Below are 16560 nucleotides of genomic sequence, written 5' to 3' on the forward strand. Positions count from 1 at the left end.
AGTCAGTTCTGTTCAAGATCTCACAATTTCTGCTTAAACATTTTCCTGAACACAGAGAGCCAACAGCTAATGACAAAGAGCATGTTGCATTGCAGCTCATTGTTCATCCAACAAAAACTAGACTGAAAAATGATATGACCAGGAACCTTCATGAGCAAAGAGAGATGGGTGAAGATCTAAGAAAAGATTCAGATGGTAACACAGGACAGGGTGAGCCAAGGCTAGACCGTGTCCTTATGCAACAAAAACCAGTCTAGCAGTGCTGTGCTCAGTGCAAAAGAACAGAAGGAGGGACAGTGCTCTTACGGCAGTCGCTCTCATCAGAGTTGTCTGTGCAATCTCGCCTGCCATTGCAAACCAATGCCTTAGCAATGCACTTGCCCCTACCGCACCGAAACTCGTCCGCAGTGCAGTCATCCACAGCTGGCAGTGCTGGAAAAGCGGCATCCACAAAATTCCAGCTATGGCAAAATCCACCCAAATGCCACACAGCATATTTTGACATGTACAAGAACCACGCATGCACTGACCCATAGCCACAAAAGCTTAAGCAGCTAAAAACATGCAAGAAGCAGGCACCATTCCTTTATCTCGGCTGAAAATGACATGCATGAACAAGATGCACAGATGCAAAGAGCTTACAAGACACCCATGAATGAGGCTGAGCATATGTGCAGCAGAAACAAATTGCTTCATTGATGTTGAAGATTGGTAACAGCGCAATACGTGAATCAGTATACCACCAAATTAAATGTTACATTTCCACTACACTTGCAAAAGAACTCAAAGCATTATAGCCACTACTAAGACAGATTAGAGGTACATGTCTTGTACATGAATATTCAAAGATATTGAACTAGAGCAGCTGGTTTACTTAAAAATGTCTTACATCTTTCATTACAAAAATATTGCTTCCCAGTCAGTGCCCCTGTAAGGCAAACCCGTAGCTGTAATGGTTCTGCATTGTTGCTGACTAGGACGAACATGCCCACCTAATCAACCTTTCCATGCCGTGTAAAACAAGTGAGGTGTGCTGAGACTCATGCAGAACACAGTTGCATCCCACATGCACATTCAGCCATATAAAGATGAAAAAATAGCATATTTATCTTTCTGAGAGTCTGCATACACACGTGGGCATATACTAAACTTACTGAATGCACACGTCCACTTGCCACAAGAATGAACCCAATGAACCACTGACCACAATAACCTTGCAATGTAAGTGGCATATTGCAGTGCCACTCTATTAGCGCAAATTGCTCAGAATGTGCAGGAAAAAGGAAAGAGGGACCATTGCAAGAAAGGAGACAGATGAGCCGAACGCACATAAATATGTGCAACTGTAAAACATGGGAAGTTTGCAGGATTCTTATGGAACGGTGGCATGGTATTCATGGTTATATGAAACACTTACCGTACTTACTCGAATCTAAGCCGATGTTTTTTTCGAAAGAAACGATGTGCGAAAGTGGGCAGGGGGGGTCGGCTTCGATTCGAGTACAATGATTAAGTTGTTTTTTTTCTGGCCTTGCAAATTTGGAGGGTCGGCTTAGAATCGGGGCCGGCCTAGATTCGAGTAAATACAGTACTACCTACTTACTACCTAGGAAAGAAATTGATTTGAATATCGTGACATTGTGTATAATGTTAGATAAATAATCTACACACACTATTGGCTAAACTTGAGCGTACAGCACAGTAAAGTTAATGCAGCTGGTGGCTGCCATGGCTTGTCCAGCAAGAACAGTAAAATGTATATACAGCATCTGACTGAAGACTGGCATATTACGGCTGTCTGGTAGCTTTTGTGCACTAAGCCGATCATCTGCAGAGTGGATGGTAAAAATAACTAGGAGAGAGGCAAGGTTAGACAGGCACTGGTATGCATCCTGAAAGAGAAGACATGGTTAAATTCTGGTTAAAGAAATTACAGAATGAAAAGACCAAGAACCGCGAGTTGACAGCATGCAACTTAGTGGATTGCTACGAATTTAAGCATGCCCACAATCAGCATTACTGTTAGGCGAAACAGTAAATATTGCAGTTTCAAAGCCACATTTACAAACAGCAGTGCACTGATGCACAACAGCCAACGTATCAGCACATGACAACTGTACTGAAGTAACACGTCTCCTACAGAAAGTGCCACATAAGCTAAAGAAAATTGAAATTATAGTCATATATATATATATATATATATATATATATATATATATATATATATATATATAAAAGGACTTGTGTCCCACACACACAAGTTCCCTTTCCTTGGGTCTGATTATAAGTAATGTGATGCGCAGGTGCACGTACAAAAAACATTTATTCAATGTTTCGATTCTCGATCAGTCCCTGGTCGAAATACGGAATATTTTTGTTTGTTTATGTACATTTGCCTGCACTTCATATTACTTATATATACAAGGCTAAGGCATATAACTAATATGATTGGACTTTACATCTCACAGGTGCATCTGCAATATATGATGCAGCAATTCAGAGCTCCTGAAAAAAACCTGAAAATGTGCACCAAGACACTTTGTGCACAGAAGTTCTGTATTCTGGACCCACTACAATAAGGGGATCCTGTCAAGAAATCAAATACGAGACCTGGTACTCAAAAGCATATCGATGAAGTAGTCAAACTATTGTGGCAAATGTGTGTATAGATACCCCGATTCATTAAATTCTTCAAGCTGCCGTCATCTAAAATTCTGAGCAGTAGCATCGGTAATGAATGGGAGAGTGCACATACAGATCTGTATAGCCACTTTGTTAGGTAATGCCCTATGTCCAAAGCTATCCTTTGTACATAAGTGAACCAGACACTAAACCTTAAATGTTTGCAATGCATGAATGTGTGGCTAGTTGAGAGATGTTTTGTGCAAGAAAGGCTGATGTCAGCTAGCAAAGCAGATCTTTGCTTGGGACAAGTGACACTGAAAACAACAGAAACAGTGGTCAATATCAGCTGCTCTGGTGGGCACTATGTCCAACAGTAACATTTTACCAGCTTTGCTAAATCTCATGTTTTCTGAGCAGATAGTTGCAAAGGAGGTGGGGATTTTAGTAATCTAAAGCACTGAGCTGAGCTATATCAAGTAAAAAGGGAAAAATAATCGTGGTCATATCTACTAGTATAGCTTACATTGCCCTCCAGGATGAGGTGCGCAGCCTTGCTCATCAGTGCGATCAGCACAGTCATAGTGACCATCACATCTTCTTGTGGAGTCAACACATCGCCTTCCACCATCACACTTGAATTGATCCGGTGCACAGTCTACTGGAAAATGATGTGGAAAACAGTAGTGCCAGAATGCAACAGCAGGCAAACCTATGCAATCTATGCTTCTCCACAGGTGTGCACTACAGCTACAGTGTCAGTCTACACTAGCATTAGCATGCATAGCTCAGTATTTGGCTGGACACTTGCGTTAGTAGCACAAGCCAGTCTTTGGCCACCATGTGACTCATCTGTACATTGTGACTTTTGTATTTGCTAATACCCATGCAGTCTTCATAAAAATCATCAATAAGGTGCACTTCATAGCCTGAACAGCAACAAACTACACTGTAAACATGTCTGAAACAAAATTACGGTGATGTCTGAAGTATTAGGTTCCTCAAGAGTCAAGTAAAACTGAAAGGAGCGAATTTCTGGTAGGGGAAACAAGAAGCTGGTAGAAAACCTGAAGAGCTAAGCCTATCCATATTCACAGAACCTCTTAGTCTTCTGTGCGTAAAAACACTTATGGCACCCTTTGCTAAACAAAAGTATACATGCCAGTGCAACACAAAGGTCGCTTGCAAGTGCTGTTGTGAACAATCATACGTACATCAGGAGCTTTTTCTCCCTATAATGTAAACATGGTTGCCTCGAACAATGAAGGATAATATCCTGCAGTCTTCACACCCATCCGGCCATTTCAATGAAATATTTAAAGCCATTTTTCATTTTAAAAGTGGTGTTGTAATGAGCAGCTGACATGTTTTGTACACTTCAAAGAAACTTACATGGGTATGCTGCATCGTTCACATCCTCTGAATGCATGAAAAAAATATAGTTGAAGTAAACTTTATAAATATATGAAACCAGATCTCTGTTTGGAATGGGTGTGTGTGTTATGACTGAAAACCATCTTTGAAAGAGCCCTTCAGCGTCATGAGAAGTTTAAGTGAACTGATGCAATCCAACAATGGCTTACTAGCCTATAGTGTTTTGCAAAAGGCTGTGCACATGACAGCTTGCACAGTTCTGAAGACTGAGGACTCAGTCTCAAGCAAGAGCTGGCTTGCCATTTACTCTGAACTTTTTACACTGTACATTCAGCAGTTGAATGTCGTTTGTGGGGCACATGTGTGACATCAGTGGCTACTACTGTCTGCACTACTACTGCCTGAAAAGCTGGTAGCAAGACCCATAGGAAACAGAGCAATAGATATATGAAGCACGTAAGTAAATGCACCAGATTGGATGGCCAACCATGCAGTCCTGTCTGCTGCAATTTCAAACAAGATGACAGATAGTTTGGTCAATAAAAAAAATGCAGGAGGTGAAGTGCAGCAGGGTGATGCTTTGAACAACGAAGAATATGAAGCGTCTACGATGTGATAAGACTTGCAAGAGGATGAGCGAAAGCCTTGAAAGTAATAACGCAGTCAGCATTGGAACCAAACCATGACTGATTACAGCGATAGAAGTCAGATGGATTTTCTGTCTACAGTTTTCAACATGCTCCCAAGGCTCTCAGTAGAGAAATTTTGGTGCTCCTTATTTGCAGCCCCTGTGTGACACACTGAGCAACAGAACGCCACAGCAAATAGCACAGAAGCAGGCAACAATGATCAAACTTGTTGGATCTTCCCAGTCAGAACTTCTGCAGGAATGCTTGCAAAAGGCTTGTTACGGAGGTTCAGTAGCGCAGCACAGATACAGTGTATCTCTACATAAATGTCTTTTATGACTCCCTTGATGTGCTCCTTCAGTAAATTGCACATGGTGTGCAGATGTGGCTACATGCCTTATCTGAGCTGGCATTTTTTATGTGTTTATTCATGCTATTATAGTTAAACTGAAGGGTAACAATATATGGTAGTAGTGTTTTTAGTAGATTACAGCAGCAAAAAAGACTCAAAACCAGAGGTCCAAAATAATTAGCTTTCAGCTACCTTGCAATGTTACACGCTGATCATGTAAACGCAAACAAAATTATACACTTGTTTAAAAAATGTTGCTGCTTGTGGAGAACGTTAACTGATCATTTTAGGCTGCACAAGCCTCCCGCAAAAAATTTTCCAAACTAGTTCCCATGTGCGGATTTAGAAATATTGTTCCTGTCAGAAATATGGCCACTGCACAATGCACAAATGAAATTTTCGTTGAGGAAACCACAACCATTTACAATTACGACTCCAAAATCTCCACCTGCTGAAATGCAAAGTTGGAAGGCCTGATACAACATATGCTTTCAATTTTATTCAACCTGTTCTGTTGCACTACATCACATGACACAAAACCTCTATGAAATGTTTTATAGAGCTTTTAAATGTTTTAAAGACGTTTTATAGAGGTTTCGTGTTTCGTGGGATAGTCCGCAGTGCAAAAGTAATTTCAGACTGATGTTTACATATTGATTATCTGATATCATCGGAACATTTATTCTAAATGTACATACGTACTGGGAAATTCTGGTGAATTTTGTAGAGGTTATGGTAGCCGAACATTAAACATGGCCATGATGCGACAGTGCAAGCATTTTATAGAATATTCAAAGTCCTATCAATAACATGCCTTCGTATACATGGCCAAACCAGCTTTGCACCAGCCCCAAAATCTATTCGTGCTGAATATTTCTGCTGAGGAAGAACCTTTGGTGCAATGTATATCAACCATGCTTTTCTCACAGCCAAAGCAAAGCATACAGCACACAGCATTGATGGCAACATACCACAAAGCTCATCGGAGCCGTCATTACAATCTAGCTCTCCATCACAAGCGTATGACAGAGGGATGCAAGTGCCATCACCACAACGAAACATTGTTGAATCGCATAGGCTCCCAGAGGCACTCGGCACTTTGTCTACAAAGAAAGCATGCCATTTTCACAACAACAGGACTTCAATGTGCCCAATCACTTAACCACTCTGCAGTGTAATTGAGAAAAAAAAAATCCATAACCAGCAGACTTCATGCATTAGATAAGTAGTAAATGGCAGTGAGCCAGTCAATGGCACAAAGTGAGCCCTAAACATACATATATAACAGCAACACAAACATGCAAAAATTCCAGATTATCAAAGATGAGTAAGTCATTCTAGCTATAATGCAATGAACCACTAACCATAACATAACATATGCTGCACATAACATAGGCAAACAAACTCAAAATGCTGGTGTTTAGGCGACTATCATTGATGTCAATAATGAAGTGAACAAATTCTGACAGTGCAATGCATCAGAAATTCTTGTACAACACATACTTTATCAGGATGAAGTTTTCTAAACCTTTAAAATTGTGACCATAAGGAAAGTACTGTGCACCTATGCAAAAAGCATTCAAACCTATAACGTTATGGGTCTATACTGCCACATGACTGATATTGAGCTCATAAAGATAGGTGGCAGATACACACACTCCCAAATATGATAATCAAGGCAGGACGTCTCCCATTACCTTCACCTGGGCAGTTCCTTTCATCAGATCCATCAGCACAGTCAGGACGGCCATCACACTTCCCAGCCTTATCAACACACCTACGACCATCGCAGACAAACTGGTGAGGGCCACAGTAAGATCCTCCTGAAAAAGTTCGCAATTAGGCAAGGTGAACAATGAGGCATAATTTAGAAATCATACTCTTGGAGTAATGAACCCCTTCAGGCACCAATTATGATGGACTGTCTGCAAATGCGCCATATTGACAACTTGATTCCAAGGCACACTAGATAATACTTCAAAGAAGAAAAGGAGGCAATATGTTTTGTGCAAACTGCAGCCCGTAATCATAATAAGCATGTAATTAAGCATTTATTTGTTCTGCAGTCAGTCCATGTTCCATTTTTGCATAAAAAGAATCAAATCGGGCTCAGAATGGATGCACAATTGTACTCGTTTTGAGCAAAGAAAAATCATACTTCTTGCGTTGCTCCTGTAATGCAGAACATCGAACGATCTGTCGAGCATTGTGGTGCCGTCACCAAAGTGATCGGCTGCAGTTATACGCAGCACAGCGAGGTTAAGTGAAGACTGACTCTGCACGAGGTTCCGTTCATCATACGTGAAATGCATCTTGCTCTTTCTTTACTAGTCGAAAAAACTGGCAAAAATAAGCTGGGTTCACATATGGGGAGCTACTAGCATTCACATATCCCTAAAAATTTGAACTTATCTCAATGCAATCATTAAAATGAAAATATATTAATGTTACCACACTGCTGCATGCAACTAAATGAATGATAAAGAATGTTTATAATGCCTGGCTGAGCTGAAGGCAAAAGAAAATATTTCCACCCCAGTACAACATAAATAGTTGGCAGGCAAGTGTTGTCCAACTTCTCAGACTTTCATAACGTCTCAGAGACTTGCTCATAGCACAAGAATTTGGCTTTCTTGTCTGTTAGTTCCAATTAAGAATTCCAAATGTCACTCAAATGCATTTAAGTGACACTTGTAATTAGAAGCTTAATAGCAAGTGTCACTTAAAAGTAGTCCCTTGGAGGTGACTACATTTTTTTAAACTCAACCCACTGTAAGCTTGTAGAAAGGGGAATTGTTGTACAGTGTATGAAACTAGTTTGCGGAAGGTTGTGCCTGCATCTCATGCAGGAGAGCTTTGATTGGCAAGTTACGCCTTTTGGCTGCAGACTTCTTGGCGAGGGTCATTGCAGCAGTTGCCGAGTCCCTCTTGGAAAGAGTTAAGTATGGAGAAAAGGGAAGGGGCTCGAAGGGGAGACCAGTGGTTATGCCATACATGCACGCTTTGTCGCATGGTCTCAAGAAGGTGGCAAGCAGACAGAAAAATGCCTCTGGTTTTTTCTGCTCCTAGCAAGCTACAAAAACCTTGTCCTCGAATCTGCATTCACAGCAAATGAGGATTCAGCATCAGACACGTGAACCTGTTCGTGAAATGCTCTGTTGGAGTTGTGTACTCCATTCTCGCATCGTGCGACAAAATTTACATCGACCGGACAGAAAGATGCATTAATAGTCTTAGGGAGCATGCACGAAAAGTAAAAGAGAAAAAGGACAAGTATGCGCATTAAGACGCGCATATCTCTGCATGTGGGTGCAAGCAAATTCTTTATGCAACAAATATATTAGGCAAAAGCAAAGGCTGGTCTTCTCAGCTCGACTTGGAAGCGTTCTTTATCAGGCATGATTTTTGTTGCATAAGCAAAGATTCGATTACTCTGCATGCTTCTGAATACAATTTCCTTCTGGATTTAATTTGACAGACGTGGCTGTTTGACATGGTTTGATATATTTCATGTCTTACGATGTTTTTTATTTGTAATGCGATGTTGCACATATGCAACGATAAACAAGACTTGTACATTGTAGCAGAACAGCGCAGAAAACAGGACGGAGATCACAAAGGACAGTGCTGCAATACCAACTTATGCAATTATGCAATACCAACTATCCCACCTAAGAACCCTTGTGCAAGACTTGTCTTGCTAATTGTTGTTAGTAGCACCAGTCTGTTTTATCCCTCTTCTCCGCGGTAGTCATTTTTGCGCTCTACACTTGTTAGTGAGAGATGCTAGACAAAAAAAGACACCACAAGTGCTTGCGATGTGTCTATACCTTTTTTCATGCAGTGCATTTCAATTTGTGCTCAAAGATTTCTACGATTATGCAATACCAACTAGCCCACCTATTCATCCAGTTATTGGACATCAGTGCGTTTGCATTCGCAATTTATAACTAAGTGCTTAGCTGTCCTTGGATTTTGCTAAATGAAATGTAGAAACATTAAAGCAAAGGGAAACCAAAGTGATGAAATAACTTGCCACATGTGGGATCTGAAACCACACTTCAGCATCTGTCGCAGTGGCTATGAGTTGTGCCACTGGCTGAGTGTGTTGAACTTGTAAATGTGCATTTAGATCCTTTTCATTTCACCATTCCTACACTTCAATGAAAAAGCTTACACACTTTCTTTGCTTTTATTGTCCCCTGCCTTCAGAGGACAAATCAGAAGCTCAGAGGATAAAAAACATCCTGCGCGTTAAAACTGAGCTACATGCAGTGCATTTAGAAATCTGATTGAATCCTTTCATATTTAGGCAAAACGAAAGACACATGCGAGCTGCCCATCTCTCATTGAAAGACTATGCATAGCCAAACGAGTGCAATGTTGCACGTGTCATACCATCGCCTTCCTGTTTTGCACAGTCTTGTTCATCACTGCCATCAGCACAATCACGATGGCCGTTACACTTTCCAGACAAAGGAACACAGCGCCTGCCATCACAAACAAAGTGACCGGGACCACAGGGAGAAGGAACTGCACAAAAAGAAAGAAAAACAGCTAAGCAAAAGTAACTGCAACAACTGATAATGCACAGATAGAACCAACAAAAATTGAAAACAAGAATATTCAAACGGAAGAAAGTGCTGAAAAAAAGCTTATTTTGTTATGATTTACAATGCGACTGAAACAATATTAAACAGCAAATCGATTCAGACTGGCAATTCTCCCAATATATGCACATTTCTTTGCTAGAGAAGAATATTATTAGCCCTGAGAAAAAAGGGGTAATATATATTTCCTTTTTGAATTTTGCATTCAACCACAGATCTACTTTGCATCATAATAACACAAACTCTGCTGCACTTACAAGTATATGAATGAGAACTAACAGACAATAATGCCAAGAAAGTATAGGGAATGTTGTTTGTAGTAAGTAGGATATAAATGTGAAGAAAGTAAAGTGGACGAAAAGATAGCTTGCCGCCGGCAGGGACCGAACCTGCAACCTTTGAATAATGCGTCCGATACTCTACCACTGAGCTACAGTGGCAGTCATCCTCCTGTCCACTTTACGACGTATATATGGGCATTTAAACGTAGGAGTGAGTCTGCGCTGATTGCAGCCATGACACTGGATCGGCGCTGATGTCCGACCACTTGTGACAGTAACCCATGGACAGGAATTTTGCAATGACATTAAAGCATTGGAAACAGACTTAAAAGTAAGGTTTCCTTAATGGTGTTTTCTTTTTTTTTTTTAGATGTACTTCTTGAGGAGCTAGTTGGTGAAGCATCTTGAAAGGAAAGGCACAAATTGGGACAACATGAAATTGAGACAACAGGACGTGCGCCGTCCTCATCTGCTCGTCCTGTTGTCTCAATTTCGTGTTGTCCCAATTTGTGTCTTTCCTTTCAAGGTGTTTTTTTCGTCACGCTTAACTATGTACCAGAGCAGTAGACAATATATGAAAAGATAAGACTAACAATGGAAGCACAGTGAAAACTTAAAACAATTTCCACCTTCTTTTGGCGGGCAGCCATGTTCATCAGTTCCATCTGCACAATCACGCTTTCCATCACATTTTCCAGACGAGTCCACACATCTACGACCATCACAAACGAACTGATTGGGCTGACACTGAAATCCAGGGGTGTGGGTAGGAGCTGCATAATGTTTCCAAACAAAAAACAAATACAAGAACAAAGGTGTTAGGGAAACAAACAAAACGGCATGCAGACAGAAAGAAAACTTGCACAATAAACTGTAGAAAGCACTCTTTTTAGGTTAAAAAAAAAAGTAATTGTGCAGCAAAATATGTGACAATGCAAAAGCCCTAATAGCAGCACAACATTTATGAAGAATGCAGTGCACCATTTGAGACTAAGACGTGCAGACCAATGTAATGTTATCAGGCATGGTGAGCAGCGTTCACAGCAGTTTCACTACACTTCAATGCAGCGATACTACTTTAATTGTAGTGAAACTGCAGCATTTGCAGCAGCATCACAAAATTTAAGGAATTAGAAATCCTGTTTTCATCAATGCTAGGCATGGTTGTGTTTGGATGTGTTACGCGTACCACAAGATCACTTAAAGCTTTTGAACAGTTAGCAACTAAATTGAATAACCAACTTTAATAGAGGTGTAACAATAGCTCAGAAGACATAGCAGAACACAAATGAACACAAGAAAACATCCCAAAAGGCTCCCCCTTATGAAGATATTATAAATGGGGGATGGAGCACACCAGCATTGCTTGCTGATTATGTCGTACTAAGAGAAGAAAAGACAAAATAATAATATAGAGTGACACATAGGTAGGCTTGTGCGAATATTCGAGCATTTCGAATATTCGAACGAATAATACAGTATTCGAATTCGCTTCGAGTCGAATTTAAATTACTGAAAATTTCGAAGTATTCGAAATGAATGAATAGGTGTATATTAGTCCGCGTATAACCCCCTGTAAAGGTGGTTTCACTGCAGTGGAGGGGTGCTATGCCGTGAATACACCTTTCCAGGAAAAATCCACACTGTCCGCTTGTAACCTTTTGTAAAGGTAGTTTCACTGCAGTGGAGGGGTGCTATACAGTGAATACATCTTTCCAAAAAAAAATCCGCACTGCCGCGAAGCCCCACTTTAAGGTTAAATGAACATATTCCCTCACATCGATTCATCATTTTTTAAGTTTAAAAACTTGTTATACCGGCTTGTATGCTCCAAGTATAGTAAATTTTAAAACGTAACATATCATTTGCATTCTACCGAAAGCCAAATCCTGCTACTATTAAAAGTTGCTTCCACTTCCTTTGAACCAAAAAGTGACATTTGCACATGCCTTGTTACAATTTTTAAAAAATGTTGTGCAGGTTGGTTGGGTCATGACAAATATGCTCACTTTTCTTTAAAATATGTGATACATACTATTCGAATTCGGTTCGAAATTATTCGACCAAAATCACTATTCGCTTCGAATTCGCTTCGAACCTAAAAGTTACTATTCGCACAAGCCTACACATAGGTAATGTAAAAAGTAAGTTTGCAAACTAAGATTGCGGAGAAAACAATATATTAGGGGTACACATAAGGCCATAACACCAAAGCAGCAACAGAGATCCCCATAAAAACACTACGATGTCTAAAAATAATAAGGTTAGGTGGCAAGTCATGAGTGAATTAAATGTTGAAGCTTGATTAGCGCAGTTTCTGTGGCAATGTCTGATGGTAAGGTGTTCGAATCCGTTATATGTAAGTGGTGAGAACGAATATGCAAAATGAAGAGACTGGCAGTTTATGCACTTGACTTTATAGGGTGGTCACGACGTGGCAAGGTGACTGGTGGGGACGAAAAGAATTCACCGTGAAGAATGGTGATGAATCTCATGGAAAAGAAAAAGGCGGAAAATTTTATGGTGATGTGCTAAGTTGTCTAACTCTGCTTTATTTTTTGATGAGCTGATGCTGGTGTAATGTGAATAAGGGACTCTTGAGCTTCGCCTTCGAGAGTAGAATGCGATAGCATAATCTGGCCCCATTCTCTTTGCCTTTTCAATCACAAGCCTGGCTTCTCTTCTCGGTGAACACCTCAACAGTGTCACAAGGAAAAGAACGCCTGAAACTGCCAATGTTATGCACACAAACTATCCTGAAATGCCTACTGCAAGCACTGATGCAAAGTGCCCACTACGCCATAATTCTTCCTTTTGCGAATTGCTGAAGTACCCACAATGCACACCTTGTTGATACTATTACTGATTACTATTAATTATGCCTGTGCGCTTTGTAATTGTTGGGCCTTCAAACCAACCACTTGTTCAATATGTTTTGATCACTGGTGCGATTCTGCCATGCAATATTAAATGCGTTAAGGAGTCTCCTCATGCTACATGATATTTGTATCGGGTTTTTTCCTGAAACAGTTTCAAGCTCTGGCGTGGCTCTGTGGTATAACACCTGCTTGCCACGCAGAAGTCCTGGGTTCGATCTCCCCTCGAGCCGAAGATTTTAGGGGCGAAGCTCCTTAAGGCGGCACCCGTTCGTCCCTCGTAGTCGTCGTGCTCGTAGTAGTGAGTAACAAGTCTTACGCTTTGACCTCCAAGGTGGTGCCGGTGGGAGATTTCTCCTGTGCGTTGTTGAACAATAAAAAATTCGCAGCGTGCGCGTTAACTAAAAGCCGAATTCTTCTGTCTCTCATTCCCCATTAGCAGCCATTGGCATGTTCCAGTAGGAAACATTAGTAGAAGTAGAAGTGTAAGTGTTAGCTAAAAGCCGACTTCTTCTGTCTCTCATTGCCATTAGCAGCCATTGTTTACCTCCAAGGTAGTGCCTGGTGAGATTTCTCCTGTGCGTGATTAAACAATAAAAATTTTGTTCAAAACGCCGTTGATTGATGAAATAAACCAACGAAAGACGCCAGATGTTTTGTAAAAGCAGAACGAAAGAACGCCAGATGTTTTTCTTAAAGTGTATTAGTAGTACTTGTATGTAGCCACCTCGCCCGATCGTCAACGGGCGAGGTGGACCGGCAACGGCGCGAGGACCCTGCCGTACGAGAGTTAAATCACACTAAAAGACATACTTTGCGGGCGATACACTCTAGTGAGCTTTCAACTTTTCGTCTTAATGTACATGATAAAGAAATTATTTCTACGAAAAACGCAAGGCACACCTTGAGCAATATGTTTGGTTTTGGGACGCTAAATGGAACCATGAGGCGATGCGAAGCCGGAGCACTTGCACGATCGCGTTCCGTTGCTTTCGTTGGGCATGCTACCGACCTCGCGTCGTGGAATGCGCGTCCTGTCTTCCCTCTAGCCTTGCCTTTAATTCGCACAGGGCGAGCGGGGAATGCGGTCGCTCTTTCGCTCGGGAGCGGACTTCTTCCTTGCATTTCACCGATCACAAGTGATAATGAAGGGACCACGTAAACCAACAGTACAATAAAAGTTTGATGTTTAATATATACACGATGTTTCACACTCTTTATATTATGTACTGGGCGCATTTCACGGAAGAGTTTCACGGTTTACAGATGATTCCCTCCGTAGCTTCGCCCCACTCATCATCATTCACCCCGTGGATACGCTGTGATTTTTTATTTGTGTCTCATCTCAAGTTTTCGCTCGTGGACAATGCCGATTTTTTGCTCACAACCACCGACACAGACGCTGCCGCTGGAATTTATGCAAAAAGAACGCTACCGCATTATGAAAAAAGCGGCCATGCAGCACAGTATTGCAAGGCTTGGATGTTACCGATTATACAAGTTTGTTCAAAATCCAAACAGCAGACACGTATTCTAGTTTGTATATGGTGTATGCTAGCTTTTCTTAATATACATTGTCTTTAAAATTATATTGGAGAAGTCCGAGAGTACAAATAGTAGAAGCCAGGGTAAGATTAATACGGTCATTCCATAATAAGCCTGAGCGAAGATTGATGCCAAGGTACAGTAGACTCTCAGTGAAATAATATCTCTTAAACCGAATAGCTGCTTCAATGAAACAACTGCCTCTTATACGATTGGTTTCGGGGTTGTATTCAGCAACCCTGTTCACCTCTCAGTAAACTGAACTCCTGTTTAAACAGAACATATCTTCCTGGTTCCTTTGGGTTCAGTTTAATGAGTCCACTGTATTTGAAAGTTGAGGTGGGTTAGACAGCACTGTGAATTGGAATTTGTTGCCTATTGGTGAAACACATCAGCTTAGTTTTTGAAATATTTAACGGCATTAACCAATTAGAACATTTGCATATCACTTCTAGGTCACTCCTTGGAACATAAGGAAGCTCTGGCATGTGCGTGTCTCTGTAGTGTCCCATCAGTGTTGTGCAATAATTATCTAGTAAGATTTTGGAGCTTCGACGTAGTACTGATGATGGTCAGGAATAGTTAAGGACACTGGCAGTACCTTTTGCATAAATGCAGATCGACAAACATCCTTTGCTACTGATGTGTCAACTTCATTTTAGCTAATCTTGAAGGGATTGGGACTGCATTTTCAGGGGCCAAAAAAAAGGAACGAGCTAGCAACTTTTCGAATTGTGTATTTACATAATGCATGAAATGTATACCTGCTGTAAGGTCTCACTTTTGTTGAACATCTCTCTTGCATGGAGGCCACTACCCACAGTGTGATATATGTACAAGACTTTCAGAAGAAAAAGACAACCCATGTGTAGTGTATATAATCTGCATTTAGCTGAATGTGAATGTTGGCAACTGAAAATAAACATGGAAGCTTAAACTCTCATTACCGGTGTCTTGCCAATCTAATTCATCTGACCCGATCATGGTCTACGGGAACACTAAAACCCGTATGCAAATGACTCAAGGTCACAATTTGAACTGAGCATCCACGCCATCCTTCCCAATTCAACAAAAAGCAAGCCACAAAATGTGGTGCACCTTCTACCGAGGGGCAGTCCTGTTCATCAGTGCCATCCCTACAATCAAGGTGACCATCACATTTTCTTGACGAGTCAACACACTGCCGACCATCACAAAGAAATTGTCCAGAGCCACAGTGATCTCCTTCATGGGGCTGAGATGGAACTGCACAAGAAGTTGCACAATAGTTAAGCAAAGCAAAATGCCTCCCACAGTGAGCTAGTGCCTGCGCTGGATGAACCAGTCAGTCGCGAACCTTGATTTTGCAGCACCTTGCTTGCACAAAATCAATTGTCTCTGAACTCCTCAATATGCTCTGGTGCAGCATAAGCACTGCTATTTCCAGGGGAGACGTCAGTCTAAATGTGCTCTGCACATCTGTTTAAGGAAACCTGCTAATGATGAACCACTTAAGCATGACAATGTGTAAAAAGTACACAATGGTGCTCGCCTTGTCCTCAGACCTAGCTCAGCTTTGCCATACATAATGCCTAAACCTATAATTTGGAAAGCAAACTGTTAATATCACTACTTTGTCAAATGGATTACATCTGTGATCTTAGACCAATGTGCATATTTGCCAAGTAAGGGGCTAGATGCAATGAAAACTAGAGGTGTGCGAATATTCGAAATTTCGAATATTTTTCGAATATTGTTTGCTATTCGATTTGATTCACACCGGAATTTTACTATTCGAACTATTCGAACTTCCCAAAGACAAATACAGTCAACGTCAGATTGAAAGTGACCCCTTCAGATTTTCAATATGCTTCACCTCATTACACTCTCGTATTGCGGCAAAGATGCCTTTCAAGCTCCACTGCGGTCGCAAGTGTATTAACTCAAGAAAACGCTGGTTTCAACATGGAGATGAAAGATGTGGCAGAGGTGGGGGCTCAATTAATGCTGTTTGGGACCTAAAATTTGGGCAGGAAGTCTAAAAAATCAGACGCCGAAGCTTTTTAGCATCCAAAATTTTAGATGTTCTTATATATCGATGTCTACGGCAGATTTAGAACTCTGGACTCAAAGGGAGCACACCTTTGTCCGCCACATCAGTTGGGCTTCTACAGAAGTTGAAAGAGGAGGGGAGGCTGAGGAAATGGCATCTTTGCCTACCACGTGTAAAGTGTTGTCAGCAACACTTTGGTTGCACCAAATCATGTACATAAATACAATTCGGCCTCTGCA

The 16560-nt window shown here is 41.1% G+C and overlaps 1 protein-coding gene across 1 annotated transcript in view; it reads right to left on the bottom strand.

Annotated features, from left to right (window-relative positions):
* LOC119389360 (basement membrane-specific heparan sulfate proteoglycan core protein-like) overlaps nucleotides 1–16560 on the bottom strand; it is a gene marked incomplete in the record, with an annotated part of 213331 nt that overhangs the window by 163897 nt on the left and 32874 nt on the right. Inside the window, 7 exon segments of the mRNA XM_049414410.1 lie at nucleotides 307–432; nucleotides 3149–3283; nucleotides 5949–6080; nucleotides 6675–6800; nucleotides 9376–9510; nucleotides 10498–10641; nucleotides 15388–15534. Coding sequence (XP_049270367.1) covers nucleotides 307–432; nucleotides 3149–3283; nucleotides 5949–6080; nucleotides 6675–6800; nucleotides 9376–9510; nucleotides 10498–10641; nucleotides 15388–15534 — 945 coding nt within the window.

Source organism: Rhipicephalus sanguineus, chromosome 4 (genome assembly GCF_013339695.2).
Source record: "Rhipicephalus sanguineus isolate Rsan-2018 chromosome 4, BIME_Rsan_1.4, whole genome shotgun sequence".
NCBI lineage: Eukaryota > Metazoa > Arthropoda > Arachnida > Ixodida > Ixodidae > Rhipicephalus > Rhipicephalus sanguineus.